General features: G+C 41.2%; 1 protein-coding gene across 1 annotated transcript in view; it reads right to left on the reverse strand.

Annotated features, from left to right (window-relative positions):
* The window catches only part of LOC117443107 (attractin-like protein 1), a gene marked incomplete at its 5' end in the record, with an annotated part of 115,713 nt that overhangs the window by 40,799 nt on the left and 55,314 nt on the right, over positions 1 to 19,600 (reverse strand). Inside the window, 2 exons of the mRNA XM_034079049.2 lie at positions 4,476 to 4,554; positions 9,086 to 9,180. Of these exons, the coding sequence (XP_033934940.2) occupies positions 4,476 to 4,554; positions 9,086 to 9,180 (174 nt within the window). The remainder of the gene's footprint in view (positions 1 to 4,475; positions 4,555 to 9,085; positions 9,181 to 19,600) is intronic.

Genomic DNA, 19,600 nt, shown 5'->3' on the forward strand with positions numbered 1-19,600 from the left:
CATGACTTCACGTCACCACCGCTAAGCTAAAGGCGGCTAATGTTGGGCTATAAAGGAACTACAGCACGGTCACATGACTTCACGTCACCACCGCTAAGCTAAAGGAGGCTAATGTTGGGCTATAAAGGAACTACAGCACGGTCACATGACTTCACGTCACCACCGCTAAGCTAAAGGTGGCTAATGTTGGGCTATAAAGGAACTACAGCACGGTCACATGACTTCACGTCACCACCGCTAAGCTAAAGGAGGCTAATGTTGGGCTATAAAGGAACTACAGCACGGTCACATGACTTCACGTCACCACCGCTAAGCTAAAGGTGGCTAATGTTGGGCTATAAAGGAACTACAGCCCGGTCACATAACTTCACGTCTCCACCGCTAAGCTAAAGGTGGCTAATAATGGGCGTGATGACGTTCAGTCGTCTCATTTAGACACTTGTTAACGACCATCATTTTTTAATTCACCAGTGGGTTATTTACGGACATATTTTGACATAAAACTAACATATCTTTAGCTTGTTATAACCACAGACCTTATTTCAAGCTAGTATCTGTTGACTTCGAGGCGAGGTAACTGGAAGTTGTTACCTGGCCTTGTTTTTGCACCACTCTGATGTTACACTGAATATGTAGCAATAATAAACTTTAGTGTAAACCTTTATCCATGAGAGAGCATCACGATGAGCAGAGCGTCTTTCACCGTCAGCGTCCTTGTAAAGATATTTTCACACAGAAAGTGGTTGCAGTGGAAACAGCCTAGATTTTGTAAATGTCAACGATGTGCCGTTCATCTCACACAAACAATGTTTTGTTGACACCTGGCAGTAACTCAGAGTGGGCTTTTAACATTTCCCCCAGTGCTGAAGTGGTCCGATTTCAGTTTCCTTCAGCAGTTTCTGTGTAATGCTTGACTTTTTCTGACACACACACACACACACACACACACACACACACACACACACACACACACACACACACACACACACACACACACACACACACACACACACACACACACACACACACACACACACACACACACACACACACACACACACACACACACACACGAACAGACCCACAGCCAACAGTCCCAAACTGAAGAGGCCCAAAGACATTGCGTGTTGAGTGCTTTTATCTTAATTGCAATCAGAAGGGGAAGATGTATAAAACAGCCCGAATGCCAGACATTTCTAAATAGCTTCTGATTCCGCAGGAGGTGAACAGGAAGTAGATCTGACCGCTTCTCTTAAAGACTGCAGCCAACAGTAAAATATAGTGTGAGATTTCTTCATACAATTACATTTTATATAACCGCTTACTTTCAGATTCATTAGACGGTAATGAAATGCCAGAAAACTGCCCTGCTATGAAGATTAATGGCCGTTTTAAAGGGAATATTGGCTTCAAATGTTCTTTATCCACTTGGCTCAAAGAGACCGGTAGATGTTAGACCTTTACTGAAATGAGGGAGGAAGCATCATTTAGATGTCAAGCATTATTTAAACTATTAGCAAATTACTTCGGTAGTTAGACATAGCTTATGTTAGCTAACGATAGCTAGCTATATAGCACGCTGACAGGTAACTGCTTTGGTCTCTAACTCAACTTGTTTTTTGAATCTCAACGCTGTGGACCTTTGTCTACCCTGCTGGCAGTAAGAGTTATTATTAACTGTTAACATGAGCTTTAGTATGGAGCCCGAGCGATCCCAAATACAATTAATTGTTTACAAAACAAAGACTTAAAGTAACACACGTCCAAAAATCCACTGGTTTCAATTTCCAAGAAACAGATGCTGAACATGGTTCCAGCTTTTTTTTTACTTTTAACTTAACTTGTGTTTCTAAATCTCAACGCTGTGGACCTTTGTCTACCCTACAGGCAGTAGAGTTTCTATTAACTTTGAACACAGGCTTTAGTATGGAGACCGACCAATCACAAAGTCATTGTTTACAAACTGAAGAGTTGAAAATAAACACGTTGAAAATATCCACTGCCTTCAATGTAAACTCACACACATGCAATTTGCTGAGGTGAACATACCTGTAACATGTTTACCTAGCTACTTAGATGTATAGTATTTGCGCTACACTGAATATTAGCAGATCAAAACTATTGTAAACTATCTTTCTGTTGTTTGCTACAGGAATCACGATCGACATTGTGTGGCACTTTAGAACACATGTGTCAAACTCGAGGCCCGGGGACCAAATCCGGCCCGTGGTGGATTTAATTTCGGCCCGCAGGATAATTTCTAATTCCTATTAGATCTGGCCCGCCGGTATATTGCAGCACGCCTTCACTCCATCCTGAGGGTCTCCTCCGCTCAGAGCCTGACCCCAAACATTGATGACCTTGACCCCAAACATTGATGACCTTGCACCCGAGATGAGATGCCAAGTGCCTGAGCTAGCATCACAGAGCAGCAACCTGAGTTCAATGGATGTTTCCTTCTGCACTTTCTCTCTCGACAGCAGGGCATGTTTGGTTTCTCTCTGAGGGGAATAGTTTTGTTGAAGCTGTTGTTTGCCTGTGGGGAAATGTACTCATAAGAAATGATGCATGAAAAGCTGCAGATAGAGCCATGAGAAATGAATGCAACTAATTATTTAAAGTGGACCTATCATGCTATATTTGAATAATACATTGTAGGGCCATACCTATATAAAACATGTCTGTGAATTATTTTTTCAAAATACCAAACAGATCATGCATGTTAGCCATGCCTCATTTTCTCTATTTGCTCTTTTCCAGCCCTGTTTTTGCAACGGCTGATTCTGTTTCTGTCGCATACTACAGCGCCACCTACAGGCCTGGCATATGTACTACAGCGTCTCCAGCGCTTTCGAGCGGTCTCTCATTCCCCTGATAGGTGGAGAGTTGCCCGTATAGGCGGAGCACCCCTTTTCTGACATCAGAAAAATTCAAATAATAATCAGCTCCGTTGCAGCCCCGTTTTTAGAGATTTGGGTACGGGGGAAAAGAGAGAGGGTTGTGCTTTCTGACACCGGGGACACATCTTCATGTATAAAAGACGTAAAAAGTGCATTTTGTTCAATGTTGTTTTTATAGGCAATAATTTAATCTTTGTTAGTTCCAGGTTTAATATGTGCAATAAGTTCATTTCAATAAGTTCTGCAATAAACATTGAACCAGTCCGGCCCTCGACTAGCACCCATTTTTTATTTCGGCCCACTGTGTATTTGAGTTTGACCCCCCTGCCTTAGATGGACGTCAATTAGAGCTGAAATGATTCTTAACATTAGCAACTTCTTTGATAAGTGATCAATAAGATGCTAAACATGGTACCAGCTTATTTTCGTTTGAAGCTTTGTTGCTTTTTATGTGATAGTGAACTTTTAACCTTCTAGTGATCGACTGTTTATTACACAGCAGTACAAACCTGACCTTTTTGGGGCTGAAGAAGAAAATAATTAGCACATTAATCAACCCAATGATTAATTAATTGCAGACAAGCCAACAAAGGCCATAGTCTAATCAGCCGAAATAAGTCTAATCACTTATTTTTGCCATACTGTATGTTTAAGATAAGATAAGGCAAGGCAAGTTTATTTATATAGCACTTTTCAACGCAAGGCAATTCAAAGTGCTTTACAAAAAAAAATGAAAGACATTAAGCATTAAAAAAGAAAAGCTAATAAAATAAACATTAAGGAAAATACATGGATAAAAGTTACAGTGCAGTTTAAGATATGAATAGTTCAATTAAAAGCTGCGACAAAAAGAAAAGTCTTCAGCCTGGATTTAAAAGTAGTCAGAGTTGCAGATAAGATAAGAAAATAACTTTATTGATCCCAATTTGAGAAATGTTTGCGCTCTAGTTATTTTTATGGGAACGAGGCTTCATGATATCCTCCGCAGCAGCTATATAAACACTACAAAACAGATTTTGATCAGTTTAGCCAAGTCTGAAGGTCTCTAAAAAAAAAAGTGTATCATTTGGTGTTGGGGTCTGGGGAGACCCAGCAGAATTGTTTTGGGTGACTCGGGGTAAAATTGGGCCCAATCAAGATTCATCTTTGACTTTAGACACCCCTCCCCCCCCCCCCCCCCCGCCCTTCATCCACTGTAACGATAATGTAAAGCTGTTTGGGGGAGATTGTATTCTAATATTAGTCTATTATAGTCAGATAACGTAATGATCCACTGTCTTCACTATAGGAAATATAATGAGTGAATTGAATCACATGTTTTACTTAAATATGTGGTGTAATGTTTTTTGGGGCCATAACATTAAATGACAACAGGATTGTACGGTTATGAATGCATAATAAGTTAGTTATGATGTAGTTAAAACACTATTGGATGATAGTCATTATTTTTTTGAGTTTTGGACTGAGATAAATCATGGGTCAAAATTGACAAAAAAACGGTAACAGCTTTCGAACACAACACAAGGGTTAAATAAAATATAAAGCAGGTAAGTATAAATGCAATATGTCTTCTACCTGTTGAGCTTAGGGACCAGGTGATGTTGAGGTTAAAGTTGTTGGAGGCGTTGATGGACATGTCGAGGTTCTTGTTTGCCTAAAAAAGAGACACAAACACATGTAGGGTCGGATCGCAGAACTGGATGAAGAGTGGATCAAAGTTGGACCAAGGAAAACCAAAAGTAGGCAAAAGGTATTATTAACTGTTGATATGAGCTTCAGTCTGGAGCCCGACCGATCCCAAATACAATGTTTACAAACCGAAGAGTTAAAGTAACACACGTCAACATATCCACTGGCTTCAATGGAGTGCCGCAGTGACGCGTCCTAAAACCCGGGAGGAAGTTAGCATTTTTACCACTTCCGGTTCCTTCGCCAAAAAGCAACGCCATCTCTCCGTAGGGTTTAGGCCAGTGTTTCTCAAACTGTTTCATACCAAGGACACTTAAGCAATAAAAAAACACTCGCGGACCACCTAACTCCACAAATATCCCAAAACACATCGTTTTTCTAGAACAAATTATAAATCGCCTGGAAATGGTACAAACAAGTGGCAACATGTGTGACGAAGGTGTTGCCCTGGGCTTTATCATGCAATAGAAAGTGAAACGTAAGCTTGTTCCATTGCGGAGATATTCCCACGAGAGTGCGGAAAACTTTAATTTATTTATTTATTTCAAATGTGAAATGTTACCAATATACTCACGGACCACTAGGGGGCGCTCACGGACCACACTTTGAGAAACACTGGTTTAGGAGAATATCTGGAAATAAGGTCTGTGGTTGAGACACATTGAAGAGACGGATCATGTTTTATTCTACGCCATTAAATACAGCAGCACTGAGCCCACTGATTTCTGAAGAGTTGACGGCCGTCGCCTCTCCGCTCCTTGTAATTCTGTTTTCTGTACATGTATGTAAACGAGCTGTGTAGTTGCCCCAACGTCATCGGCTGCCATCTCCTGGTCCGAGGACACTGATTGGAGCACGCCGGGCCCGACGCACTCCAATCCCCGTGCAGCCCCAGCGCACACCTTCCGGAGGTGACTACAAAGCCTGGGGGCACCCATCACTCGGGAGGCGCTGCTGTCGTGGACCCGTTAGACTGTCAGAACGTGTGTGATCCGCGGTTAGTGTGCTATACGTGTTCAGAGTAGTGTGCTTAGATATGTGTTAGCGTGTTTTGGTTTCCCTGTGTAGCTGCACTTCCCCGCGGCCTCTCCCATTAGCAGTGATTAGTAGTCAGGTGTGGATGTAGGCTCACCGTTAGAGTCCTCCTTCAGTTTACCTGTGCTCTTTGGTTTGGCTTATGCTATATGTGCCCTCCTGTTGTTATCCCGTTAAACCCAGTTATAATTAATTACCGATTCCATTCTGTGTTGCCTTCCTCATCCCTCGTGGGTTCGTAACAACGTGTCTGAGAAACGATGGTTGTTACCAAGTGGCTGAACAGGACTACAGAAGTCGTGGAGGCCGTTGTACGTCATTACGCCGAACACGTGAACACTCCTCTGAGTTAGTTTCTGTTCTGCTTGAAAGCAAGTCCCTGCCTCCTGCAGAGTGTTCAAGCAAACGCTTCAACTCGTTCCATTTAGAGTCTGCATGTTTGAATATGGATCTGAAGTCGGCGTGACGTTGAAGCCGGCTGTAGTTCCTTTATAGCATAACGTTAGCATTTTGCTTCTGGCGACTAGATTATCTATTTTATAGATTATATTGCTGATGTAGGCTTAGTTTGTCGGGGGACATCTTACTTCTACCTTCTCTCTGTCTATACCTGTGTCCTCTCACGTTCCCATTAACCCAGCTTCCCCACATGTCTTTCTTTTTGGTGTCTCTATACACCGGGATCCGGAGTCATGGATGATCCTGAGGTCCTGAGTCCTGGATCGCGAGCCCTGGATCTTGAGTCGTGGCTGTGGTCCTGGATCATAGGTCCTGGATGGATGTCCTCGTGGATTCGTCTTCCTATTATACACACATGCATTTCCAAACATCTGGACTACCTATGTTGCAAATGTATTATCTTTTCAATTTACACACGGCATCTATTGCACGTCTGTCCGTCCTGGGAGAGGGTCTGAGGACAGAGGGTCTAAGGACAGAGGGTCTGAGGACAGAGGGTCTGAGGACAGAGGGTCTAAGGACAGAGGGTCTAAGGAAAGAGGGTCTAAGGACAGAGGGTCTAAGGACAGAGGTTCTAAGGACAGAGGGTCTAAGGACAGAGGGTCTAAGGACAGAGGGTCTAAGGACAGAGGGTCTGAGGACAGAGGGTCTAAGGACAGAGGGTCTGAGGACAGAGGGTCTGAGGACAGAGGGTCTGAGGACAGAGGGTCTGAGGACAGAGGGTCTAAGGACAGAGGGTCTAAGGACAGAGGTTCTAAGGACAGAGGGTCTAAGGATAGAGGGTCAAAGGACAGAGGGTCTAAGGACAGAGGGTCTAAGGAAAGAGGGTCTAAGGACAGAGGGTCTAAGGACAGAGGTTCTAAGGACAGAGGGTCTAAGGACAGAGGGTCTAAGGACAGAGGGTCTAAGGACAGAGGGTCTGAGGACAGAGGGTCTAAGGACAGAGGGTCTGAGGACAGAGGGTCTGAGGACAGAGGGTCTGAGGACAGAGGGTCTAAGGACAGAGGGTCTAAGGACAGAGGGTCTAAGGACAGAGGGTGTCGTATTGTCATACTGATATTCTGTACAAACTGTGAAGTCCACTGAGACAGATGTAACATTTGTGATATTGGGCTATAAATAAACATTGATTGATTGATTGATATATTTATGATTAGAACATTATAAAAGTAGGGTAGACATGTGGAGATTATCCGACTGAACAAAACGTGTCCCGTCTCTTAAATGCGTCTCAGCCACAGACCTTAGTTCCAGCTATTGTCCAAAACCCTACGGAGAGATTGCTTTCACGAAGGAACCGGAAGGAGTTTACTTCCGGGTTTTAGGACGCGTCACCGCGGCACTCTACATACACTCACACACACTAACATCTTCACCGATAGTCTAACTACTTTCTGTCTGGGTGCATCCGTTGTGTGCTACAGGAATCATGATTAGATGGACGCTGCACGAAGAGTGGATTAAAGTTGGACACAGGGAAAAAAAGGCTTGAGATACATTCAGACTCAAAGATAATTAATTCCGTCTCATTTGTATCGACCGCCGTATTGAGTTCTTAGCTGATGGACAACTTCCTGGCAGCATACACAGTTTAACTTGTTTTCCTCCAGACCTGCAGTTTCTCGTGTATTCACGCAGCCCAGCGGGGGATGTCTCTGCAAACACATCTTTAACTTTAGCTTCTCCGCCTCCACTCGTATCACCTTGGAGCGTTTCTGAATCTATTGGCCCCTCTTGGCACCGTTCGATTGATTTTGTCTGCAATGCTGCCCCGAAATTCAACTCTGAGTTGCATCGGCACACGCCTTCGGGCTCAGAGGAGGAAACACAGACACATCGTGAGAATGTAGATGTCTCTTAGTGTTGACAGCAGATTACACAAACAACACTTCTACATCTTACATTGGCAAACTTTGTGTGAACGCATGATGTCCTGCTCCATGTACAGGCCTTGGTGTCCTGTGATCATGTCTCTGTGCCTCTAAGTATGGCAACAACACCTTTAAAACTATGACCATTTGTTGCCCGATGTTTGGATCATTATAGCGTCATACATGTTTGATACTGAGGCGGATCTGTTTGGAAATACTTACTGTTGTACCCTGGATTGAATGTAACAAGAAGTTAGAGGCTTTAATTTGACATGTCATGATACAGTATTTATACTTTAACGTAAGAGGGTATGTATCATTTTGGATCAGAAGTGAATTTTCCTTTAGTCATGAAAAAAAGTGAGACTTTTAATTTTTTTTTTTTTAAAAGTCAGAAGTTTCAAATAAAGTCAGAATTTTCTGAAAAAGTAGGATTTATAAAAAAAGTCCGAATTTTCTGAAAAAGTCAGCATTTTCAAAATAAAATCTGCATTTTCAAAGTCAGAATTTTTTTAAGTCAGAATTTTCAAAAAAAGTCAGAATTTACAGAAACAGTAAGAATTTTGATAAAAAGTCATATTAAAAAAAAGTCAGAATTTACAAAAAGTCAGACTTTTCAGAAAAAGTCTGAATTTTCAGAAACAGTAAGAATTTTCAGAAAAAGTCATATTAAAAAAAAAGTCCGAATTTTTGAAAAAAGTCTGAATTTTAGACAGAAGTCCGAATTCTGAAAAAAATCCGAATTTTCCGAAGTCAACATTTTGAAAAAAGTCACAATTTCAAAAAATGTAAGAATTCTGAAAAATTCTGAATTCTGAATACAGTCAGAGTTTTGAGAAAAAAGTCAATTTTTTGGAAAATAAAGTCAGAAATAAAAAAAAGAATTCTAACCTTAAAAAGTCAGAATTTTGAAAAAAGTAAATTTTTTAAAAGAAAGTCAGAAAAAATAATAATTCTAACTTCTAACTAAAAATCTTATTTAGAAACATTTCAGAATATTAGAAAAAGAGTCACAATTATTTTTTTTATAAGTCAGAATACTGAGGTAAAAAAGATCTGAAAAAAAAAAGATTAAGACAAGTATACAAACAAACATTCAAAATGATAGGTACCAATGCCCTGCTGTGTTACCTGTTCAGGTGTAGCCATGAAGTTGATGCTGGTGTAGTGACGGTCGTCTTCCTGAAGCAAACTGAAGGTGAACTGGTAATCAATTAACAGGTTGTCTAGGGACAGAAAGATAGAGAAAGGGAGGTGAGGAAAAACAACATAAACACGGATAAAACAAATCCATACGGAGACACAGCAACATTACTGCTTGTGTCAAAAGGCGGTAAAATAATCCGTTTGGTTGACATGTGTTCGTAATAAAGTTCTTTGTTGGGATTTAAATGTATGGTTTATTTTTGTAAGGAGGCCAATTCCGAATAAAACTTTTACTGTGTCTCGTTCTTTTGATCAAAAGCATAGTTTTGAAAGTAAAAACATGCGAGCCGATGACCTTGAGTCGATATCAGCTAGATACATGACATTACAGTGGAGGAGGATTTGCTCAAAGACCTTTAAGCAAGGACAACAACAGCACGTGTGTGTACCGCACATAAATGTTTTATAACTATGTCACAATGCCATTTACTTAGACATAATAGCGTTGGATCAATAGAGCATGAGGCCGCCTCTAAATCAGCGTGTTCCATCGGAGCATTAATCATTTCTGAGAGCTTTGTCAGAGAGACACAATGGCCGACGATCAGTGATTCAACATCTGGACGGACAGCGGGAGACACACTGGGTCACCTTGTCTCTCCCTTCTGATGGGGCAGGAAGGGAACAACGAGGAGGGGAGGAAGGGAGCAACGAGGAGGGGAGGAAGGGAACAAGGAAGGGAGCAACGAGGAGAGGAGGAAGGGGAAAACGAGGAGGGGAGGAAGGGAATGAGGAGGGGAGGAAAGAAACAACGAGGAGGGGAGGAAGGGAGGAAGGGAACGACAAGGAGGGGAGGAAGGGAAAAACGAGGAGTGGAGGAAGGGAAAAACGAGGAGGGGAGGAAGGGAATGAGGAGGGGAGGAAGGGAATGAGGAGGGGAGGAAGGGAGCAACGAGGAGAAGAGGAAGGGAAAAACGAGGAGGGGAGGAAGGGAAAAACGAGGAGGGGAGGAAGGGAATGAGGAGGGGAGGAAAGAAACAACGAGGAGGGCAGGAAGGGAACAACGAGGAGGAGAGGAAGGGAACAAGGAGGAGAGGAGGAAGGGAAAAACGAGGAGGGGAGGAAGGGAATGAGGAGGGGAGGAAAGAAACAACGAGGAGGGGAGGAAGGGAACGACGAGGAGGGGAGGAAGGGAACAAGGAAGGGAGGAAGGGAGAAACGAGGAGAGGAGGAAGGGAAAAACGAGGAGGGGAGGACGGGAATGAGGAGGGGAGGAAAGAAACAACAAGGAGGGGAGGAAGGGAACGACGAGGAGGGGAGGAAGGGAACAAGGAAGGGAGGAAGGGAGAAACGAGGAGAGGAGGAAGGGAAAAACGAGGAGGGGAGGAAGGGAATGAGGAGGGGAGGAAAGAAACAACGAGGAGGGGAGGAAGGGAGGAAGGGAACGACGAGGAGGGGAGGAAGGGAACGGGGAAGAGAGAGAAACAGAAGCTCTGAGGCCATGAGAGGATAACGGGGTGAGAGGATATTTTTTAAGTTAATCCGCGTGACTGCTGAGTGCTAAACCTGCAGGGTGTTCCAGGTGTGTGTGTGTGTGTGTGTGTGTGTGTGTGTGTGTGTGTGTGTGTGTGTGTGTGTGTGTGTGTGTGTGTGTGTGTGTGTGTGTGTGTGTGTGTGTGTGTGTGTGTGTGTGTGTGTGTGTGTGTGTGTGTGTGTGTGGGATGCATCCAAGGACAGCTCAGGTTAAAACAGACTCAGGCAGACAAAGCTTGTGAAAGTGGATGTTTTCTCACACACTGGGATGTATTCATATAGTTGTTGGTCCATCAGACTACAATGCAAAGCACAAAGTAATCAGACTTAAATATATTTTAAAATATACATGCAGCTTTTTCTTGAATTGCTACATGCAAGAGGGGAATGTGATGTTGTGTTTCACTGCACATTTCGCAACCAGCGACAGACACAAATAAAGTCTGCTGCTTGTGTGTGTGTGTGTGTGTGTGTGTGTGTGTGTGTGTGTGTGTGTGTGTGTGTGTGTGTGTGTGTGTGTGTGTGTGTGTGTGTGTGTGTGTGTGTGTGTGTGTGTGTGTGTGTGTGTGTGTGTGTGTGTGTGTCCAGGCTGGAGTTGCTCTTCTCTTTAGACGTGCAAGTAGGTAAGGTTTCTGTGAGATACGACAGCAATGCGTTTAGGAGGTTCCTTTTTAGTCCATTTGGAATTTAAATACAACATTTGAGACCCCCACACTGTAATGAAGGTTGACCATGTTGCTATTTAATATTGTTAACAATGTCTATATATCATTGAAATGGTGTTATATTATCAAAAGTAAAAATACGCAAGAATTTTGGAAAAAGTTATAAAAGAAAAAAAAACGCAAATCGGAGGAAATTCGAAAAAAAGTCTGAATTTTGAAAAAAATCAGAATTTTGAAAACAATTTGGAGAAAAATACAAATCTGAGAAAATTCTGAAAAAAGTCAGGATTATGAAAAAAAAGTCAGGATTATGAAGAAAGTCAGAAAACAAAAATCACAATTCTGAAAAAGCTCAGGCTCACGAATGAACAATGTTTATATCTTCAAAATGTTATATTATCAAAAGTAAAAATACGCATTATGCACAATGGCTCTTTTCACAGAATCGTAGTTCGTAGTTAAAGTCAGAGTTTTGAGGAAAAATGCGGATTTCAAAAAATGTTCTGACTTTAAAAGAAGGGTAAGAATTTTGGAAAAAGTTATAAAAGAAGAAAAAAACGCAAATCGTAGGAAATTCGAAAAAATTTCAGATTTTTGAAAAAAGTCAGAATTTTGAAAACAATTTGGAGAAAAATACAAATCTGAGAAAATTCTGAAAAAAATCAGAATTTTGAAGAAAGTCAGAAATCAAAAATCACAATTCTGAAAAAGCTCAGGCTCACGAATGAACAATGTTTATATCTTCAAAATGTTATATTATCAAAAGTAAAAATACGCATTATGCACAATGGCTCTTTTCACAGAATCGTAGTTCGTAGTTAAAGTCAGAGTTTTGAGGAAAAATGCGGATTTCAAAAAATGTTCTGACTTTAAAAAAAGGGCAAGAATTTTGGAAATAGTTATAAAACAAAAAAAACGGAATTCTGAGGAATTTTTAAAAAAAAGTCAACATTTTGAAAACTATTTGGGAAAAAATACAAAACTCCGAAAAAAAATCAGGATTATGAAGAAAGTCAGAAAACAAAAATCACAATTCTGAAAAAGCTTAGGCTTATGATTGAACAGTGTTTATATCATCAAAATGTTATATTATCAAAAGTAAAAATAGGTATTATGCAGGATGGCTCTTTTCACAGTATTGCAGCTACTCAAGACATCCGTGTATTCAATAACTGCATCAGTCAAAGAGGCTGTGGGGCAGCAGCGGAGAGTCTGTCTAACACTGTAAAAATGCTTCATTATAATATATCAAACCCTCCAGAGGTGCAACAGGTAATCTGCTGCTGTCTAACCCTGATCCGTCAGCAGAGATTCTGTAAAGAGCTTTTTCAACAAAGCAGAGAACCTTTATGTCACACTGCAGATAAAGATGTGAAGTTACCACCTTCCTCTCAGCTTTTACAGTCCCGGAGCGTCGCCGAGACGAAAGCAGAATCATGTTTGACAAACACTCTTGTTTTGTTCATCCTTCATGGCAACTTAGCCCGCGCCGCAGATATCATCAGATCAAAGACGATATTTTCCTCCTAACATCTTCCTCCCTCGCTCAAAGGCAGCTTCTTGTTTATCCCATAAGGCTTCAGTGTTTGGGTTTTTTAATGGGGAGTGTGTGCATCTGTGTGTGTGTGTGTTTGCCTCCCAATGCATGCAATACACATAATGCACTATTTCTATTTGATTTGTATTTACTTGCACATCTCAAAACATAGAGTCAGAGTCATAAACATTTAATCAAATGGCTATAATGTAATGGTTTGATCCTGCAAACTGTCTTTTAATGAAATGATAGCCATGTATACATTATAGACATAACTATAGCCATTTAATTAAATGTTTTAGGACTATGACTATGTTCTTGCATTATTTTATCTGTTTTATTTGCTCTATAATAATAACAATAGCTTGGATTGATATAGCGAGAGGCTGGGGGGGGGGAGCTGGGAGGATGGAGTAGTGCTGAGATACAGCTGGGTATCATCAGCGTAGCAGTGGAAATTGAGTCCATGATGTCGGATAATCTGGCCGAGGGGGAGCATGTAAATGGTGAACAGGCGGGGGCCAAGCACAGAGCCCTGGGGTACACCGTGATTGGCTGGGGTCGGGGGTGAATTTGAGCCATTAATGGTTACAAACTGTTCCCTGTTATGGAGGTAGGATGTGAACCAGGACAGGGCTGTGCCAGTAGGGTTGCAAAGGGGCGGAAAGTTTCCAGTAAATTTCCGGAAAGTTTCCATGTGAAGTTAAGCTGGGGAATTTTGGAAATTTTCGATGCAAAATTAAACAAAAAACATGACATTTCAACAGATTATTTTTTATGGGATTTTTTTTTAAAGTAGAACAGAACAAGTTTTAATTATTTTATTGAACAATTATTTGTTTCATTGAAGAACGAAAACAGGAATGTTGAGTTAAATGTTACTCATCCCCCCCAACCCCTACTCACTCCAAAAATCCCATTCTAAATGTTAAATGAAAAGAGCCCCTCTCCCTCCAAGAAGTCCCATTAAACAAAAGCAAATCTTCCTTCAAGCAATCCTCTGCATTGTTGCTAAAGCCTTTCAGTCAACGGGCTCTTCCTGGGCCTCATCAACATCACACTCTGAGTCGTCCTCTTCAGTGTCACTGTCCAGCCTTGTTGAGGGTGGCTCTGTGTCCGGCTCAGAGAGCTTTAGGTTTGCCCGAATGCCAACCAGTGTTTCCACTCTCACATGTGTGAGCCTGTTGCGAACCTTTGTGTGGTCTCAATAGCCATGCAGTAAGCGGTGTGCTATGGCATGGATATTCAAGTGTACTTGAATGGCATCTGTTTGTTTTAGTCAAAATTATGCTAAAAAATACTTATTTAAGTTCCCTATGAAGAGCCAACCTTTAATTTTGAAAATTCCCAGTTTATTCCCATGGAAAGTTTCCATCTTTGAAAATTCCCTGAATTTTACAACCCTATGTGCCAGTGACACCTAGGAGGTCAGATAGGCGGGTGAGTAGGATGGTGTGGGAGATGGAGTCAAACGCTTTAGAGAGGTCCAGGAGGATGAGGATGCTGAGGCGGCCAGAGTCAGCAGCAATGATGTCCTATATATATGTTGCTCTGTTGGAGGAGCCTGCACCGTACGTTTTTCATTGACATATCTACACTGTAGCTAATGTGCAAATGACAATAAAGCCTTGCAACTTGATATGAACAGACTTTGGGAGAAGCAGGATTAAGAATATAAAATATCAGATTACTGATACATTTCTAAAATGGTGGATTATTAGCACGATTACAGTGTTAGCAAAAACCTAAAAAGATCATATGTTTGTTGTAAAGGATCAGACGTTATCTCTTCTCTGTCAGCTGTTCTGTGGGATAATACTTTAAGTGAGAATATATACTACTTGCATAAACTCCAGACTTTTTTTTCGAAAGTCAGGCTTTTAAAAAAAGTCAGAATGTTTTCTCAAATTCTTCCTTTTTTTCACATTTCGGTTTTTTTTTTATTATCACTTTTTGTAAATACTCAAATCTCACTTTTCCCCAAAAATCTATTGTTTTCCCAAAAATCTCACTTTTCCCCAAAAAATCTCACTTTTTACAAAAATATCTCACTTTCATTTTTTTACAAAAAAGGTCCCATTGTTCTGTTGTCTTACATAATACACTTCAGTAAAAAAGTCTTAATGATATTTGCTTTAGGTGACATTTTGTTACAGGTAACTAGTAATTTAATTCTTTTTTTTTAATTAACCCTCCCAACCCAGCTGTGCATGTGTTAGTTGTTCACATCCACCTGCCCTTGAATGCATGTGTTTACATTACATTGCATTACAGGTCACTTGTTAGACGCTTTTATTCAAAGCGACTTACATACTCAATACTGTGGACAATCCCCACAGGAGCACTTTGGGGTGAAGTGTCTTCAGGGACACAACGACATGCTGACTGCAGTGGGGTTTGAACCTGTGCCCCCCCCGATCCTAACACCTACGCACTAATCCAATGCGCCTCCTGTTTACAGGTGTGTGTTAGTGTGTGAACAGATTAGATTACATCACAAAAGTCTCCCATCAATCCTCCCTCTGTGTGTTTCCAATATGTCTGATTTCAAGGCTGTTAGGAAGCAGAGCGGCAGCAAAGTTCATCTCGGCTAATTACAAATCCCATCTGAGAAATCTGACTGCAGTTTCACTTAGGCAAACTCGATTACACGCGTACCAGTGAGAATTCCCCACTCTGGATGAATTGCATCAAGGTATCACTAAAGGTATTAACAATCCCCAGAAGAGGAGGGAATAGAAAACGTCTGTGGCAATTCCTCCGGTTCACAGATGGGTGATCGTATTACCATAATACGTACGCTGATTCAGCCTGAAACAAAAAACACTGAGAAGGAGAAGCCGACGCTATCTGATATTCCAGCAGTCTGCAATGTGAACTCTCCGACAGAGTCACTTTGTCAGAATATCTCGCTGAGCTTTCATTGTTAACAAGTCATTATTCTCCATCTGCAACACCGGCATCATCACCTTGCTGAGATACCAGGTGAGTAAACGGCACCTTCAGCACAGAATGGAGGTCAAGGTAACCTGGAGGTAATGTATGCATGAGGTCAGGTGACCCCCATTTATTAGAAGCTCCCTGACGCAGGGATCTGAGGGATGGATACTTTTTCTGGAGACCATTTACTGAGTCAAAGCGTGGCCAGGACACTCATGGAAATCAATGCGTTTTTAAAGGAGGTGTGCATGGGGAAAAAGAAGGGGCATACTTACAGTACACTGGTAGTAAAATGTGTGTAAGAGACATTAAAGTTTTGTTAGTTGGTCTTTGTTTTTCCCTTTCAATAATCCTCATTCATTTCTTATATATTCACTTTATTATTATACACCGTATCAGCCACATCACAGACTACATTAATGCCTACAATGTATACAATATCTTGTTTATCATTACTGCACGTATTTTATTCCAATTCCATTTCTACGATTTCAACCATATTCAACGTAAATACTGCTATATTTGACTATATATTTAAATATGTGTTAATGTTATAATAGCTTTCTTAAATTAGTTTTCTATCTGTGTTTTTGGTTTAATTTGTATGTACGTTTATGTATGCATCCCACACACACTGATTCTGGTTGAGCCCGGTCCCTTTCCCCACTTCCGGTTCAAAGTCTAGGCCTATGTGTTAGCTCGTCCAGTTTAGCACTAGCCGCAATGTAAACAATATATTTGATTAAATATCATTTACAGCTACACTGTGCCTATGCAGTGGTTTAACAGAGCCACATCCATCCCTTGTTAGTGACTGGAAGGATGACATATGAAAATGTCCAAAAATCTCATATATGAGGACATTTTGAATGACTCTTTAGTGTCTTTTGTAAATGGCCACGACTATGAGGAGCTACAAAAAGTACCAAAACATATGAGCTGGTCAGACTAAAGCTCACGTGGACAGATTAGAATAACTCTCACGGCCAGAAGGAGAGACAGTTATAAGAAAAGTTAACCTATTAATATGTCAGTGTGCTATTTTAGCCTGCAAACATATACTGTACCTACCTAGCTACCTAGCTAGCTAGCTAGCTAGCTAGCTACCTACCTACCTACCTACCTACCTACCTACCTACCTACCTACCTACCTACCTACCTACCTACCCACCCACCCTACCCTACCCTACCCTACCCTACCCTACCTACCTACCTAGCTACCTACCTAACAAGCTACCTACCTAACAAGCTAGCTATCAAACATTAGCTATCAAACATTAGCTATCAAGCTCGCGATCGTAGCTATTTAGCAAGCGAACGTTATCTATCTATCTATATATCTGTCTATATCTGTAGGTCCTGCTAAAAACGTTCGCTATCTACCTAGTTAGCAACTTACCTAAGCTACACATCCATCAAACTAGCTATCAAATGTTAGCTATGTCGCTAGCCATCGCCAAATGTGTGGCTCTCTAATTTAAAGACAACTTATTATTAACACCCTGTGGTTAGATTTGCAGTGCTGACCTGTGTCTTCCTATAGACACACCAACAGGCTTAATAGGGCTGTATAAACTCGGCCTAATATCTGTGTGAACTGGGAATACATTGTCTCAAGAGTCTAAACCGTTCTTCAGTTTAAACCGCCAACAGAAAAATATCAACATGTAACGTGGGAAGTGTCCAAATGTGTGTGTCATAAGTAAAACTGTCTCTAACAACTAGCACGATAAGAGGATATCTAATCATATGTCGTGGAAATACTGGATATGACAAATCGAGCCCTTTGCATTTCCCTGCATCCAGATTTTGAATCATCAGTCAGTCGTATTTTGTGCACTAATTATGATGTTAATTGGACTGTCTCCTGAGGGCAGAAAGCGCTCTGACTGGTGCTCACTGGTGTTCTTCCTCTAGAGATATCATTAGTGGGAGGTCCCCTAATTAGACGGTAGAGCGAGATGCACTATGACAGCGGTTCATTAAAGCTTTTGTCCAGCCTGACTTGGGGCAAACTCATTAAATAGCAACGTTTCTTCTCATCAATTGACTGGTGGTTCAATATGACAGCGTGAACTGAACCTAAGCAATCAATGGATGGACATTCGCTTTAAAGGTCCCATGTCGTGCTTTTCCGGTTATCACCCGTCCCCTTGTGTAGTCACACAGTGACTACTGCAATCATTCATGCTCACAACTGACTTTGAAATCTGTACAACTGTGTGGGAGAGGGGAGAGGCGAACTGAACTCAGAGCAGATGTGAAGAAGGCAGATTTATAATATCAGAGGTTCAACTTTGAGTGGGTGTTTGGTTTGAATAATGGCTTCACACATGGCCTTAAAACATGGTGACGATGCTAAAATAGATCACTGTAATGTGTTTTAATCATTCTGTCATTGGACGTGGGTGCCTAGACGTTGTCAGTGTTGAATTCCTACATTAAAAGGACTTTATAAAGGGTAAGAAATGCAAAGTACTGTACCAGCTGTAGCGTGTTTGTAGAGGTCCTTGGGTCAAAAAGGAGATTGATAACAATAGGAAAAGGTCTTAATCTGTGTCTTTAAACAACACTATGTCAGAGATTAAATATGCTGAATGGTTGAGGACTTCTACACACGTCCACTTAGCTGCACTTGTCCATACTTTAATGTGTCTGTTCAATATATCTTAAACTAATGCCTTTTATTCACCTTTAAGGAGTTTGAAGCAGGTGCTTAACCTCTTCAAACTCTCAGTTACCCCCCGAGTGTTTTGTGTTACGGCTGCTGCTTTCTGAAGCCGACCAGCTGCCACAAGGATGGAATAAAGACTGCTTTGTGTACTTTACAGAAATATATTCCTACCATACAGACTGATTACTAAGGTGTTATCTCCAACGGGGTTAACAAGCATCTCCTCCTATATCTAGAGCAGTGTTTCTCAAACTTTTTCATACCAAGGACACTTAACCAATAAAGAAACACTCGCGGACCACCTAACTCCAAAAATATCCAAAAACACATCATTTTTCTAGAACAGATTAGAAATGGCCTGCAAATGGTACAAACAAGTGGCAACATGTGTGATGAAGGTGTTGCGCTGGGCTATATCATGCAATTGAAAGTGAAACTTAAGCTCGCTCCATTGCGGAGATATTCCCGCGAGAGTGCGGAAAACTTTTATTTATTTATTTCAAATGTGAAATGTTATCAATATACTCACGGACCACTAGGGGCGCTCACGGACCACTAGGGGGTCCGCGGACCACACTTTGAGAAGCACTGATCTAGAGAGTCTGCAGAGTATAAGTATTCCCTTAGAGTTACATACAAATAATCTGATGACTGTTACATTTCTACAGGATATTTGCAAATTTGCAGACATTTCTGTTTTTGTTTTATTACTTTTAGATCATGTTAGACTTATAATGGAGAGCCAAAAGTGACCAGCGTTCAAACATATGTAGGGATACAAAGTAAAGGACAGAGAGCCAGACTATTATCAGTTTTAAAGACATTAAAATAGGATGCAATTTAGTTTGCCTTTAAAGCACATACAAGTTAAAAAGGACCATGCAAAGACTAATACATTACAGACTCCTCTTCTCGTGAATCTGTGTCGGCTGTCATCTGTGAGATATTTCTTCACATCAAAGAACTCTACAGGCGGTGCAGGTTTACCACCTTTCTACTGTAAATCTTCACATCTTCAATGCTGCTGCCGCTCACACACGCTGCCTGTCATTTAACATGACAGAGATAAAGCTTTTCTTTTATCTGCACTTTCCGTCCAATGATATTTAAAGACAAATATTGACCTAAAACCACAGTTTTTATTTCCGTAG

The sequence above is a fragment of the Pseudochaenichthys georgianus genome, unplaced genomic scaffold, assembly GCF_902827115.2.
Source record: "Pseudochaenichthys georgianus unplaced genomic scaffold, fPseGeo1.2 scaffold_538_arrow_ctg1, whole genome shotgun sequence".
NCBI classification, from domain to species: domain Eukaryota; kingdom Metazoa; phylum Chordata; class Actinopteri; order Perciformes; family Channichthyidae; genus Pseudochaenichthys; species Pseudochaenichthys georgianus.